General features: G+C 33.7%; 1 protein-coding gene across 1 annotated transcript in view; it reads left to right on the top strand.

Moving 5' to 3' along the window:
* Positions 1-16,273, top strand: part of ERBB4 (erb-b2 receptor tyrosine kinase 4) — a 988,299-nt gene extending 972,026 nt beyond the window's left edge. Inside the window, exons 26-28 of the mRNA XM_006908488.3 lie at positions 11,104-11,151; positions 11,945-12,242; positions 15,572-16,273. Coding sequence (XP_006908550.1) covers positions 11,104-11,151; positions 11,945-12,242; positions 15,572-16,017 — 792 coding nt within the window. The 3' untranslated portion in view covers positions 16,018-16,273. The remainder of the gene's footprint in view (positions 1-11,103; positions 11,152-11,944; positions 12,243-15,571) is intronic.
* The last annotated feature ends 201 nt before the right edge of the window (positions 16,274-16,474 follow it).

The raw sequence follows: 16,474 nt of genomic DNA, 5'->3' as shown, positions 1-16,474 counted from the left end.
TTAGTTAACAATTTATATTCTTCAGGGACAAAACTGAAACCTAAGCTTTCTAGACTTCCACAGCTTTAGGAACTATGTCTCAAGGGAGCGTTGTCCAACTAGTGATAGGATCCTGAAGTTTTATAACTAGACCTGAAATGCCCATTGCATTTGGAAACATTCACTATTTGTATGAGTACATATTTTTTTTTACTATTAGAATTAAGATTTCAAACGACACCTCTAGAATTAATAACTGAGAGGAAGAATGAGTGTACTAGATGAGATATAATATTCAGATAACTACATTGGGGTCCAGTTTTGATGTAGGACTCACCCAGAGTAAAATGCATATAATATATGATTTGAGGAGTGCTAAAATTCTATATTCTTTAAAACATATCTGACTGTCTGCATAGTGTCCCTGAGATTCTCATTAATAGAACCACTCCAAGTTTAGTGTATCTCCCTATCAATCTAACCTTTATTGACCATTCACGTCCATGTCCCTGGCCTGTGCTAGGTATCAAGGATATGAGGGTAAGTCATCTTCTAAGTAGGTTCACGGTCTAAGGAAAAAGATATAGTAATGAAGTAAACAAACAATTAGAATACAGTTGCTAAATTATTCATATGGGGTACATAATAAGTTCTCGATAAATATTTTTGAATCAATAATTAAATGTAATCACTGCAATAATAATTTTCTGTGGGATTAACATATAATCAAGACAAAGAAGCTAGAAAAAGCATTGAGGAAACAGTTAGAGCTTGGGCAAAGCCCTGGAGGTGAGAGAGGTAATGAACCATCATGGTAATTGAGAGTACAGAGATGAGGCTGAAGAAATTGGCAAAGACAGTAGCTACCAAATGCCTTCAATGCCAAGAGAAACTGTGAGTTGATTTAGCCTGAGTCAATAAAAGGTCTTATACAAAGAAGCTAGAAAAAGCATTGAGGAAACAGTTAGAGCTTGGGCAAAGCCCTGGAGGTGAGAGAGGTAATGAACCATCATGGTAATTGAGAGTACAGAGATGAGGCTGAAGAAATTGGCAAAGACAGTAGCTACCAAATGCCTTCAATGCCAAGAGAAACTGTGAGTTGATTTAGCCTGAGTCAATAAAAGGTCTTATAGTTGTTTTTTTTTTTTTTTTTTCTTTTACCCCAGTAGGAGAGTGAAGTGTGACTATTAGATTAGAGTGAAGGGAAAGACTAAAATTACAAAAACCAGTTAGACAACTCTTAAAGTACTCTAGTCAAGAAATTATGTCACAATTAAGTTTATGACATATACTTGTTTTCACTAAACAGTCTTGGTTTGCTCCTATTATCCTAGTTTAATTATTAATAGCACTTTATTTTGCAAAGTATTCCTGTTAGAATAATAAATTATATAGCACCTTAACCACAGCTAAAATAGTGTCAGTGAGGATGAAGACAATGGTTGATTTTTCAAGGTCTTAAGACACTCAAATGTGTAGACCTTGGATGCTTAGATAGGAAGAGCGAAATAGAGAAGTCAAAGATGAAACAAATATTTGACTAGCACAAGTATATAAATTATTGATCCTATTCACCAAGCCAAGAAAGATAAAAAATAAATTAAATTTGGTGTAGGGAGAAAATGTTCTTTTCAGTTTTGGAATGTGACATTTGAAATGCCGTGGAACATTCCAGTTAAGTTGTCAGACCAACAGTTAATTAAATGAGTAAGGATTGGAATTCAGTAGTCCAGTGTTACCTGATACAGGGCCATTATGATCTACTAACAATATGAGAAAATTCCCCAAATTAATCAGACTAAATAGATGTCTTCTGGCCTAGGAAGAGCCAAATCCATGAGGAGAAGGTAAGAGTATAGATAAGAAAGGACATTTTGAAATGTGAGTTACTGCCTCATTATGTTATACCTTTGGTGGAGGAGGATATAGATATATCTCATTTCTTATAAAACCAGGGCAGGAATCAGTGGGCTCTGGAATCTGTTAGGGAGGAATAGAGAATCGTGGGCCTGAAATTGAGAAGTCAGCCATGGTGAGGAAATGTTGAGATCAGACTTTTAGAGTATTACCTGGGTTGCCCTTGACTCAGGCAAACATAATCTAAGTAAACCAGATAGATTTTTTTCTACTCATAATAAACCATAAAAATATTTTTTTCTAATTAGGTATATTGATTTTTGCTTGTAACTAGTTGTGTGACCTTGAGGAAAGTCACTTGCTATCTCTATTATCTTAGTTGAAAAAAGAGTGTGATTGGACCATCTCTGGCATCCATGTTAGATTTAAATAAGATTCTCTTATTTCGGTTCTATTTTAAATATATGTGCCTTTGTATTTTTTATTAAAGTGTTAGCCATGTTAGAACTTAAAAGGAAATTATTATGACCATGGTCCTTGCTAATTTAGGTTAAATTTGGCGGCAAATGGGGTAAATAGGAAACTAAGAAGTATTGGTCATTGTTTATTGTAGGTAATTCCAAAGTGGTTTACAAATAGATGCAGGAATTCTTTGTATATTCTCTTCTACATTTTTATACAGCAAAATGCAATTTGGAGACTTTTTTTGAAAATGGTAAAAGATGCTTAGACTATGATCAACAAGCAGCTCTTGGGGGAAGGTTTTTTTCTCTTGGGGTGCTTCTTTCAATCTGATATTCATTTTGGCGCAGATCAGTTGTAAATACCAGCCTGTTTCTGTGAAATGTAACTGGTGTTTGCTCTGGGCTGATGGGACAGCCACGTGCTGTTTGCTCTGTCAGTGCTGTACCAGAGTATCCACAGTACATTATTCAGATCAACTCACACCAAGCAGCTGTCCTAATTCCAGGTGGACTGTTAAAAATCTTTTTACTTACAGCAACAGCTGTGCCACCTGGTAGCTTAAAGAGCAGTAGTTGGATGAATCAACCACTGTTACAAATTCGCTTTTTATCTGGTAAACAGTGTGCATAAACTAGCATAACTGAAGATACTTTCAGCCTGGTCCATACTGAAATGACATGAACACCGAAAGCCTTATCTATATTATGTTAAGTTGCTCAACTTGTTGCCAACACCTATCATTTAAGACACTGAATAAATTCTACATGCCAAAATTAGATTTATAAAATTTGGAATTCTATTCCTATGTTGTTTGTTTTTCATCTCTATACACTAACTGCATCCTTCACTTTTTTTACATTCTCACACGTAAATTGCTCTAAATGCTGTCATTGTTATTTTGAATCTGTAATAAAAGTTACTGAGCTTGGATTATTGCTAAAGAGGAGGTTGAAATATGGAATATTTTACTATTGCCTTATTATCTGCAAATAAATAAAGTGACTCTAAATAACCACTAAAGAAACATTTCTAAATAGAACTTATGTACATAATGTTTTAATGAACAAGATTCATTCACTAATAAACAATATGGACATATGAAAAATGTAAAAACAAAGCATAAACAAACCCAGAAAATAACTAATAACCTATAAAAGAAGGTCATAGTTTGAGTAAGTTAAATAAATTTCATTATCTTGTTTTAGGCTATTAATTTTCTTAGTGTATATATGAATACATATACACACGCCTGCACACATGTGCACACATACACACACACGCACAAAGCCTAAAATTGTGATTTAAGTAAATCTTTACCAACAGTACAAAAGGAAACATTTTATACCCAGACCAAGGCATAGTAATAGCATTCAAATTCAGAATGTTTAATTTTTTTTCTCTCATTCTTAGTTCAAACCTGCCTTACAAGTTACTTAATTTTAAACTATTCTGTAACCCCCCTACATCCTCTCAATTTATAGGTAGAAATAAACACTGTGAAGGAAGAAATATATCAACTGACTAGAAGTAGGCTTATATAGATGCATTTTTTTAAATAACTGGCTTTTATAGCTACAGTATTTAAATGACATACTCCCTCTCTATGGAAGGCAATCTATTTTATAAATAAAATGTCCTTTTAATGAATCTGTGCATGAAGAGCTTTAATCTACAGTCTTTAATATTATTAGGGTATTAATTTCATCTAATAAAGCCTATTGCATAAGAAAAATTGATCTCTCTCTCATAATCAAGTTCCATTAAATTTATTTTAAGAGGATATCAATGTGTATTTCAATTGAAGATAAATATCATAGTAGTTAAGGCCAATGCTTTTGGCTATAATAAGAATATTTTTTCTAAAAAAGAAAAAAATTTAAATGTACCTTGAAACTCTAAACTGACTTTTTGTCATTTAGTAAATGCTAATTTGAGGCTGTAGGTATAATGGGATGTACGTTAGGTGAGGACTCGGGGAATCCTGTTTCTAGTACTGTCAGTCATATGACTTGAAAAATTAACCTGATCTCTTAGGGCACCAGTATCTCCATCTATAAAATGAAAAGTTTAAATTATAAAATTAAATTAAGTTAGTCATCATCTAAACATAATCTTGCCTCTCAAAAGATAAAATTATATATTGCATATAGGCTAAGATACTTCATAGATATTGCATTTAGAAAAAAAGAGGGTAACAAAAGCAATTAATATACTTTAAAAAAATGTGTGAACAAAAATTTGTAACGTGTCTTTGCCTTAATGATAATCATACTTTACAGTATTTAAAAATCAATTTTGTAGGCTTAACGCAGAATATTAATTTTACATACAAATAATTTGATAGTCAGAAGTGATATTTCTTATTCTCTGTTTTACAGCCCCATTCCTCTTTTCAGTGTTAAATAAATTAAGGGCCCAAGGGATTAAGAAATTTGTTAAAGACCACATGATTTAGTGGCAAAAAGTTTAAGAATACAACCCTAGAGGTAGAAAGACCTCATGTGACCACTTGTTCCAGGTCTATGGAATTTTTGTCTTCAAAAGCTTCCTGACCTCAGTGCATTGTTCATGTACTAAGAAGTCTTCAATAAATAAATATTTATGATGTTAGATAAAAATCACTCAAGTAGAGAGACAGACAACTTCAAGTCTTCACTTGAAGACCTAGTGAGCCTACCCAAGAATTTGGACATAGTAAAAGCTAAATGATTTCATTTTGACTCTTAAACAAAGATATTACAATTGAATTAGATATTCTTAAGGATAAGTTTTTAAAAATAGGGCAAAAGGCCCGTACCCTCTCTAACTGAAAAGAACTATTGAGAGGTCTTTAAGAAAGCTCCTAGAAGTTTTCCTCCTTAGATTTCTAGCTTAATGTGTTAGTAGCTAAGTGATAATTACAAAAGGTTTCAAATATCACAACATACCGTGAAAAGAAATATAAACATGCAAAATAAAGTTTCCAGAAACCAACAGACAAAAAATGTTTAGAACTTGCCCCAGGATGAAGCGATGTAAATTCTATGTGATTACTGATCTCAAGAATGGTGATAAAATTCTTATTGCTTATCTTGAACAAAACTAAGAAATGTTGACACTAATATAAAAGCATGTTTTATATGCCCTTTCTTTTTTGACTGTGCTAATGTGTTCTTTGACTTCATCATATAATATGAGCAGAGCCTTAGAGCAGAAAGGTATAAAGTGAGGAATTTTCTGCTTGATTTTATTGACCCATCTAGCCATGAATATTTTAAAGGGGAATATCCTCTTGTTCTATGATATTTGGAAAGGGTATAGGAATGGCTGCCTGGGGATGTAATTGCTTACTTACCCTTAGTCAAGCAGGAAAAGGAATTTATTGACTAAGCCCTGGACTAGGAACAATAAATCCATAAGCAAGAGTGCTGTCATGGAAAATCTTTTTGTTCTTCAGTTATTTAAAATCATTTCCTCCTGCTTCAGGGTTGGCTTTGCTCTTGGCAAAGTAGGTAAATGTGTGTGGCAAGGTAGGTAAGTGTGTGTGTACGCTCTATAGAAGCTATTAGGAAGAATATATATTTTCATATATTTAATGTCTATTAGCACAGCATTCTACTTGTAGTTTCCTTTTCAACTTGAGTCCTGTAGTTAATTAAAATGAAAATAAGCTGGGAGGGGCAATACTGTAAAGCATTATCAGTAATTTATAGCTAAGGCTAGTGAGTTTTTTAAATTCTTCCTTTCAATTAGTTTATCACAAGAAAGAGAAATCATGAGAACTTACCTGAGAGAAGAGTTCAGGTACTATGTAGGGGCAGAGGGAGGGCAATGAAAGAGAATACAGAAATTCTGAAGTCAAAATCTCCATGTGGAAGAATGAAAGGGTAATAGATTCAGACAGCGATTTATAGCTGTGTGTACATGGAAGAACTTGTAACTTCTCTGATCCTCAGTTTTCTCATCTTTAAAATGGAAGTCATAATTTATAATAATATTTCCCTTAAGAGATTATAAGAATAAACTTAAAATAATCTGTGACATGTTAGGTACATGGTACATGTTAATTTCCCTTCTTATTTATCGGTTTTCCTAAGAGTAATCCTATAGTCATCTCTAAAACAGAATAGACATTATAATTAAGTAGACTTTGAGAACTGACTTAGTTACTGATATTTATGAAAGACATCATGTTCATATAATTTGTAGTCTATTGACTCCCATTCATATTTACTGAGACCATTCATAGCTTCCTTTTAATAAAAATTATTTTTCATTATAGAGTAGATGAGATATATGAAAAAGATTAAATGTTCTAGGATTAGTGAAAAGTGGACAGAGGATGAGAGCCCAAGTTAATATTTCTTCAGCTGAATCATAGAGTCATTATTTATTAAATTATTCTTTCATTATTATATATTTTATTTACTATATCATTATTTATTTTTGTGTGTGTGTAGAGTAAAAACTTAGCTTCTTTAAGAGAACAGTGTCCCACATAATCAAACAAAATAGATAAATACATTAATTAATAAGTATATGCATAAATAGAGAAAGACATTTTGTGTAATATGTGTGCGTGCGTGTATGTGTGTGTAAGCCAACTGCCTCAGTTCAGTAGACTTACCCCAATCCTGCCTGGTGTTTGGTATATGGACACATTTAGTTTGTTTTCTTCTGGTTGCTCTATGAAAAATGAAGACTCTAAATCTAGATGTCTCAAACACTGGTATGTTGAACTCAGTTGGGAAAAAGATAGAGTTACAGTCATGCATCAGGAATTGTACATAATGCACAAAACATTTTATCTATCATCTACTTGACCTGTGAAAATGTAAAAACGCCCATCGGAGTGTTAAGAATCTATGTCAGAGAGGACATAAGGTTGAGAACTCTTAATATTCACTGTGTGGAAGTATCTAGGTAATAAATTAGTGCTTATGGATTATCAACACCTTACAGAGACATATTCTATTTTAGTTAAAAGGATTTGGAATATTTCTTGGCCCTAGAAACTTTAATCCCATAGTTAATATTGATAGTAACAATTATCTGAAAATTTTTTTAAAAAACAACTGTTTTTCATTAAGTACATGTTTAATTTAGATAGAAGATAGACATAGCATGTATTTTGTTTCTTTCCTAAGAAGATAGATTTGTATGATGCTTTTTAAAAATACCATAAGACACAGTCCATCTGGCTAATAATTTAAAATGTCCCATAAACAGTATTAAATAATACAATATTTTAATTAAAAAAAATAAGTATGACAGATGCAATGCATGCAATAAGACAGAGGTTCAAATTTTTATCATTCAGCTGAAAAGTAAATTTTAGGACAGAATATATGCATTTAATACTGTATTTGATATATTTGCTGACATTTGCCTTCTCTATAACCTCTGGCATTTGAGTCCAAGTTAATCATACAGTGTCCCAGCGATATGGCAACAAAATTGAACTTGACTCTCTCCATCACCCTTACAAATCCCCCCACCAGGAAAACACTATATATCACCTGCCGCTTCATAGCCCATCTCCTTCTAGTTCCATCCTGCTGACAGTAAATCTCCTCACCAGCTAAGTGAACAGATGCACCCAGTGCTGCTTTCTGAGGATCCACAAAGCTGAGCTTTGATGGACAGCAGAAAGTGGCACAATGAGAAAACAAAAGCCTTTTAACTGAGAGCACTGCTTTGTTCCGCTTAGAACTTTAAGGTCACTCCAGCTCATTCTGACTGTGGGGATCTTAATTTTTACTCAACCAATTTACTTGCAGCTGTCATTCTTTCCAGTATTAAAAGTTCAGCTCTTCAAGTGTGGGGGATTGGGGGGCAGGAAGGGGAAGGAATGAGAAGAGCTCGTTACAAACTAAAAACAGCAAAAACAAGTAAAATCTGGCTTGGCTCTCAAGTACAAAAAGTTATTTTCAAAGCCTATAAATTATGACATGGTGATTAACATGTAATTTAAATATATTTAAACAACAATTATATCACATTTCCAGCCCAGCTAATTGGCCTCACAGATGTTCCCTTGTAGCTGCATTGCCCTTCCAGGGGGAAATGAATGAGGTGCTTTTTATCATGGAAAGCAGAAAAAAAATGGGAAAAAATGGAAACAGAAACATAAAAAGCAACCAATAACCCTAAAAACGATGAATGCTAAAGGGGCTTTGCTTAGCAGTTTTTCCATTTTAATGCTAGAAAAAGCATTCAAAACTAGAAAAAGCATGAAGATGCTCCTATTACTATGATGATATCTGGCAGTATATCCAGATAGAGTTGGCAGGTTGCTGACAGAAAGACTTATCAAAGCTAGGACAGCGGATGCATTCTAATATGGCATGGCCTTTCTTCCTGTCTTGGAACAGACTAACTGCAAGAGGCCTAGTTATTTTTAATACAATGCCGTTACAACTGAAAGCGGTCTAGCCCAGATAATGAATATAGATAATAAAGTATTTCCTGATGAAGAATGACTTGTGAGTTATTCCTTTCATCATTTATCTCTCAAAATTTATAAAATGCAAAATGTGCAGCAGTCAATGCTGTTTCCTCAGCCGTGATTCTAGTCAAACATTACCTAGTACAACAACTCTTGCAAGGCAAGAGTTCAAAGGACTACTGATAATTACTAATATTTTGTTATACCTTATCTTATGATATACAATCATACAATTGAAATAAATTCACTCCAGCCTTATTTCACTCTTGCCTTTTCTTATAATAATCTCAGATAATATTTGATAGTATAGTGTAAATTGCAAAAGGACAATGGCCTTGTCTCGGTGCATTATGATACCTCCAGCATCTACCACAGTTTCTGTGCTTTTATTGTAGAGATGAGATTTAATAAATATTTGTTAAATGCTTGCTAAATAATTAGAGTTTAAAGATATGGTAAGGCCAACTTTTGTAATATGATAAAGTTCTACCAGGCAGTTTGTCGTATTTCTCATACCGGCCCCCTATTTTATATATCACTGGACTATATTGAGAAAATTCCTTTCTGAAATTATATGAACAATGTATTTGATTTCATGTCTTTCTAAAAGACAGAAAAATATACCTATACTTAAGGCAATGTGGAGAACAGGTAAGCATTTTTAAATGCCTCTTTGATGAGTAGCTTTGGCATTTTGATTGCTTGACTTAAAAAATCCTATTTAGCAGATGTGAATATTTAAATTTTATATATTCTTTACACTTGTGCAGAGCTTACAGAGTTTATTTGTATACATTATCATATTTTGTCTTCACTAAGAATAAGATAGAGAAGCCAAGGATGAAAATGAGGGTCTGAGGTGTCTCATGGTTGACTACATCATGTGTGATTGGGAGTGGAGCTCAGAGCTTCCAACAGATCATGAGACAATCTGTCTAATAGCACCTCCTATGCATTGCATTTTAACTATATCACTAACTTTTCGTGTCATAATCTTCAATGCGTTGTTATGTTATTAGAAAAGGCAAGACATAATGCATCTCTCCAGTGGACTAGGGTTCTCCTCTCAACAGTTACAGGGAAAGTTAAAATGCAAATTCACTGTTCAGAACTCAGAGGTTCAGAATATGTCCCTTGATTAGTCCAACAGACTAAGTTAATGAAAGATATTGTATTATTCAGCTGTTATTAATTTACCTTAAACAGTTCATCTCCATGGGATCATTTTCTTCTTTGATTATTTTATGAATCTCTAAATTGTAAAAACATTTACCAGGAATATGTTTAGCTATGTTTCATAGATGTTTCAAGATGCTATTGTCTTTGAGATTTATGTTCATCATCTCTGTTCACTGTCAAGGACAGAATGTAGAGAATGCAAGCTTTATAAAATCAATGATTTTTATCTGCATTGTTATCTCCAGTGCCTAGAAAAGTGCCTGGCATTTCAACAATAGGTTCTCGAAAAATGTTTAATAAATGTGTACATATATATATATATGTATGTGTATATATATATATACATATATATATGTAATTTTTTTACTAAGAGACAGAGTTGATTTTCATACCATCCCCTCTACTTACCCTAAGGAACATTGTCTTTAACATTTTATCATATTTTTGATTCTACTTTTACTTATCCCATAGGCTAGAGTATTAAGCTGTAAGAATATATATTTTTTTTAACTGAAATCTAATTTTAGCTGATTCTAACTAAATGAAAGTAATATATGTAAATCATATATCCAAGAAAGGAATTGATTTCAAAGATTCTCTGCTGCTACTAAACCTAAAAAAAAAAAATTAAGACTGAAGATAAAATAGTATGTACCTTTTTATAAGAAGAGGCTAAGAAGACCCTTCGCTGAAATAATGAAAAAAAAATGTAACTTGATAGGAAAATAAAAAGTTATTCCAGGTAAATTGAGGTCCACTTCTATCTCCTTGGAGATGTTCCTTCTTACAAAAGTTGATGCTGTGCTATGTGGTCATGTCAGTCATTTAACATATAACAAAGGGATTTGCTTTTCATGTACAACTATAGTTAACAATTTACTGTTTTTCTCTTTCTTCTAAGGTTAAGTAGAGGAAATTTGTTAACTTAACTTTTAATCCATTTAAAAATTTTACTTTTTCTGTATAATTTTCCTTTTCAGGGATTGAATTAAAGTATTTAATATCCTCCAAACACATAAATAAACATGCTTGTAGTGACAGTGCATAAAATTTTACCATTTAGCAAACTTCACTGTTGCGCATGTTTTCCCCTTTGGTTCATACAACTCATGTGTCTTTTCTTTTTCTTTCTTTTGTTTTCTCCCATTCATGTTACCTCTTTTTATATCCATCATTCCATTTTTCTTTCCTATTAGAGTGAAATTGGACACAGCCCTCCTCCCGCCTACACCCCCATGTCAGGAGTAAGTATTTCACAATCAACCTTCATCTTTTAGGATTTTTGGCCTTTGCTTACCATGTTTCCTCTCTCTTGTCCGCCCATAATTTCTTCATTTTGCCTTTGCCAACAGTGAGTTAAGAATTTGCTGTAGTTGTGTAGCTGCCTTTGTAGATGTTTTATTTCCATAGATAATTCAAAATTGAGATATCATATACATCAACAGTAGCTTTCAATTTTTATCTGAAGGATTTACTTGTGCTCATAAATGATGCTTCTGGGTGAGAAGGTCGTTCTTACTTCCGTGATTATAGGTTGTGTGCTAAAAAGTCATAATTTCAGCGGTGATTCTTCAATCAGTTAGTGGAGACTCAGTCATAGTAATTACAGAATAGAATGCAATAAGGAAATATCACCATTCAAATAACATCACTGTGCTTCTATTCTTAATAGCAACTGTCTATAATTAACGATGTTGCTATCTGTCATGAAAATTCACTTTGAATTTTATATAAAAATGGTAATTGTGGGAAAAGAATATGAATATTTTTATGAGATCATGTGGTAGGTGCTTATTAAAATTAAAATGTATATTTCCAAATGGTTTTTCCATGGTTTAAATTTTAAGATAATTTGGAATTTTAGGTATTTTTAGTCTGTAACTCAAATCCACTAGCCATTAGGGAAAATAAGCTCAATTTTAAAAAACTAACTTTTCTCTGAAAGACAAGTTTCCATATCCTTTTAGTTTTAACATTCACTTCTTACAACCATTCCTAATAATAACTTCCGTCCAAATGTGTCTCTGCTATTGACAGAACCAGTTTGTATACCGAGATGGGGGTTTCGCTACAGAACAAGGAGTGCCCGCACCCTACAGAGCCACAACCAGCACCATCCCAGAAGCTCCAGTTGCTCAGGGAGCTACAGCCGAGATTTTTGATGACTCCTGCTGCAATGGCACCTTACGCAAGCCAGTGGCACCCCATGTCCAAGAGGATAGCAGCACCCAGAGGTACAGCGCTGACCCCACAGTGTTTGCCCCAGAACGGAGCCCACGAGGAGAGCTGGATGAAGAAGGTTACATGACCCCTATGCGAGACAAACCTAAACAAGGTACAAACAGGATGTTCAGGAATGATTGCCATTTGACATTCACATCCATCAAAATAAGCGAAGTAGAGACTGGATATTGCCAAACCACTGGACTCTGTAACATTTGTGACCCAGAAAAGACCTTGGCTGCTGCTATTCATACTATACTGTTTGAATCAGCATCAGCTATGGACTTTTTAGCAATCAGAACCTCAGGCCCCACCAGAATAGGAACCTGCATTTTAACAAGACCCCCAGGTATTTTTTTTAACATAATCAAGTCTGACACGCACTAACCTAAATGTATCTTTATTGGAATATTTGAATAAGGTAGCATATCATGAGATTTCAGAACCATTATTTTACTGGATTTACTGTGGAGACCATAAAGGCTGGTATTGCTGGCAAAAGTGTCCAAAGCTTTTAATGGCACCAATAAAAGTTTTGGTTGATTCATTAACATAGTGTCATTTAAATGACCTAGTTTATAATAGAACATTATGGTTTCTTCTGTTACACATGTCAAAAATTAAAGTTCTAACCCTGCATATTCTTATATATATGCTATCATATCTTGAAAATATTCAGTTTGTTGTTTTACAAAGCACAGCAATGACATTACAGTGGTTCCATCTTATCCACAGTTTTGCTTTCCTTGGTTTCAGTTACCTATGGTGAATCACAGTCTGAAAATAGTAAATGGAAAATTTCAGAAATAAACAATTCATGTTTTAGAGTGTGTGCCGTTCTGAGTAACATGATAAAATCTCATGCCATCCCACTCTGTTCCACCCAGGATGTATAACAGTGCTGCATACACTACCTGCTCATTAGTCACTTAGTAGCTATCTAGACTATCAAATCAACTGTCATGGTATTATAGTGCTTATGTTCAAGTAATCCTTATTTTACTTAATAATGACTGCAACGTGCAAGAGTTGTGATGCTGGCAATTTGGACGCCTCTTTCAAGTGAAAACATATGAAGTCATAGGGAAAAAAAATTAAACATAGTATCTATAGTATTCCATATGACTCACAGTTTTAGGCATCCACTGGGGCCTTAGAACATAGTCCTTATGGATGAGAGAGCCACTGCACAAAGTTAGTAGAAATGTCAAACACTCAAATCAAATAACATTTTAGTTTTGAAAAAGCCTCTTTCTTTCTACATTAACAGCATCACAAAAAGGGGAAGATGGATGATTGTGTTTAAAAACTGATGATTGTGTCTCAGAGTCTTCAATGTCAACAGTAGATTATATTTTAAGACTCTGTATGAGGGTCCATTATATTGTTTAATATATGGTTTTATTCACTTTTATAAAATGTGATTTAGAGATCCTTAAGTACATATTGTAAACAACCCATTAAAGTATCTATCCCTTATATATAATGTTTATGTTGTAATGTATGATGTTTACAGTAACCCAACAGTAACACAAATGTAGGCTTTGAGAAAATTTGGCAGATCCCCCTGAAAGTAAACTACTCTCTGGGAACAGATTCTCAACTCAACGGTAAAGTTACTCCTCTATGTGTAACTGCATGGCTACACAGGTTAGCATTAAGATTATAGATAAGTAGATTGCACTGAGAAAAGGTAACATAAAACTTCCAAGAGAAAGGCAAATCAGCCATAGAGTCACTGTAGGACATCCTCAGATTTTATCTGAATGCGAAGAGACACAAGTTTCTAAAGGTTGTTCTGCTCTAGCCCAGTTCTCAGAGAGTCGAGAATTTTAGTATTGACTTTCCTGTATTTTTAATTAAGAAATTCAGGAATCTGGTGAAAAAAAAAAATTCTGGCTCCCTTGTAAGTTTTTTCATACCTTTTTAAAAAAAAAAATGACAGTAGTTTTGAGACCCTTTCAAATTTAAAACTTTTTATGAAATGTAGAGTTCGCCCTACTTCTGTAGGGGCAATAATATAAACAGTGCATTAGAACAAGATGATTACTCAATAGGAGTTAGAAGATCTGAATTCTAGTTCTTTACTATTTATATCCTCCATGCATCATTTAATCTGTTTTCTGTCTATAAACCTGGAAAATACAACTTGCACTTCCTTTTTCACAGAATTGATGCAAGAATGAAATGATAATGCCTTATAAATTATTGAATTGTATGTAATTCATGCACATAATGGGATATTCATTACTATCTTTTAACTTGCACGTGATGCTGAAACTTAACTATATCCAATAGACCTATATCCAGGAAAACATATCCCTGAATTGATGATTTTTCCTCTACATGTCAGGCTACATATAGGAGAGAGAAATTTGTTTTAGAATGGTGGCATCTTAACAAACAATTGTACTTTTTCTCTGCCACAATACCAAAATAGGAATAGTCGAAGTATCATTTTTGTGTATATACTAAAAGAGAGGACAAAAAGCATCTACTATATATATGTGTGTACATGTGTCTATATATAGTTATATGTGTATACTATCACATGGATGGAATTAAACTTGGGGAGAGCAGCATTAGTTAACAGCATTTTAAAAAATTCTGCACCAATACCTATTCTAGATAAATTTATTAGGTTGAATAATACCACTCACCATACGATTTAATCTAATAAATTAACCACTAATAACATTGAAAAATAAATTGAAAAATAATCATTATATGACTGTTTTCAACCTACAAAATCATGATTGAACTGTAGTTTGCTCTTTTGTGATTTTTATTAGCCATTGGAAATTGTTATAATTATATTTTATTTTTAAGCATATGTATTGTTAAGCAAGTCACTTTAGAAGCATGTAAGGTGTCTATCAGATTGTTTTATTAGTTGAGTTTTTTCTTAGATGTTTCCTATCCTATATGTAAAACTTTTGGGGGAACATCTATAATCAAATTCTTGTTACCTCGACAGACATCACAGTAAATCATACAGACTAAAAATGCTATGCTTTCACTCTATCTGTTCATCTTAGCAAGGAATTAAATTGTAGTCATTTTGATTTTCCAATATTCTTTAAAAATTTTGATTGTTCTACATTTAAAGGTAGTTAATTCTGATAGGTTGTCTCAGCTTCCAACATAAGTTATTGACTTTTAGAAAACAAACATTTAAATAACTGGCCTCATATATAGGAGAGACAAGTGCAAATAGAAGGAAAAAGAAATAATATAGGAGTCATTAACACTTTAGGCCTACTTGTTCTAGTTTTAATGACTGTAGTAATCAACAAAATAGTTTTTTGTGAGAATACATGAAAACAAATCCTTGGTTTTATTGTTCTGGACAAGGAAGTTAACCTTTTTGTATAACTTTCGTCTGATTAACATTTTCCAGAAAGTTAACTGATGTTAACTGATATTTTTGTATTCTATCAGAATATCTGAACCCTGTGGAAGAGAACCCCTTTGTTTCTCGGAGAAAAAACGGAGACCTTCAAGCTTTGGATAATCCCGAATATCACAATGCTCCCAATGGTCCACCCAAGGCAGAAGATGAGTACGTGAATGAGCCACTGTACCTCAACACTTTTGCCAATGCCTTGGGGAATGCTGAGTACCTGAAGAACAATGTACTTTCTGTACCAGAGAAGGCCAAGAAAGCATTCGACAACCCTGACTACTGGAACCACAGCCTGCCACCTCGGAGCACCCTTCAGCACCCAGACTACCTGCAGGAGTACAGCACAAAATATTTTTATAAACAAAATGGACGGATCCGGCCAATTGTGGCAGAGAATCCTGAATACCTCTCTGAGTTCTCACTGAAGCCAGGCACTGTGCTGCCTCCTCCACCCTACAGACACCGAAATACTGTGGTGTAAACTCAACAGTGGTTTTAAGGTGTAAAGACATCCCCGTTCCAATTTCCCTGCCACCTCTCTTTCTCTTAGGGTCTTCCTTCTACTTCCAAGGCCAGTAGTGGAAGATATAGAGATGCAATGATAGTTATGCGCTTATCTAACTTGAACATTAGAAGGAAGGTCTGAAAGAGAAAGACAGGAAAACCCACACTGTTTCTTCATTTCTTTGCATGGGTTGGTCAGAAGACTAGAACAGCTAGAGAAGGACCAGAAAATATAAGGCAATACTGCCTGCTGTCAAACTAGTTCTCAGCTTTTCTTTTCTCTTTTTAATCTCTTTCTTTTTTCTTTTTCTTTTTTTTTTTTTTAATGCAGAGTCTTGAAAGACCCATGCTCTACCTGTTCTTATCTGCAGGAACTGATGTTTATACAGTTTCCGCATCCCTGGAATTACTAATAAAATTTGCATTAGAATAAA

The sequence above is a fragment of the Pteropus alecto genome, unplaced genomic scaffold, assembly GCF_000325575.1.
Source record: "Pteropus alecto unplaced genomic scaffold, ASM32557v1 scaffold182, whole genome shotgun sequence".
NCBI classification, from domain to species: Eukaryota; Metazoa; Chordata; class Mammalia; order Chiroptera; family Pteropodidae; genus Pteropus; species Pteropus alecto.
This window is presented reverse-complemented; position numbering and strand designations above follow the sequence as displayed.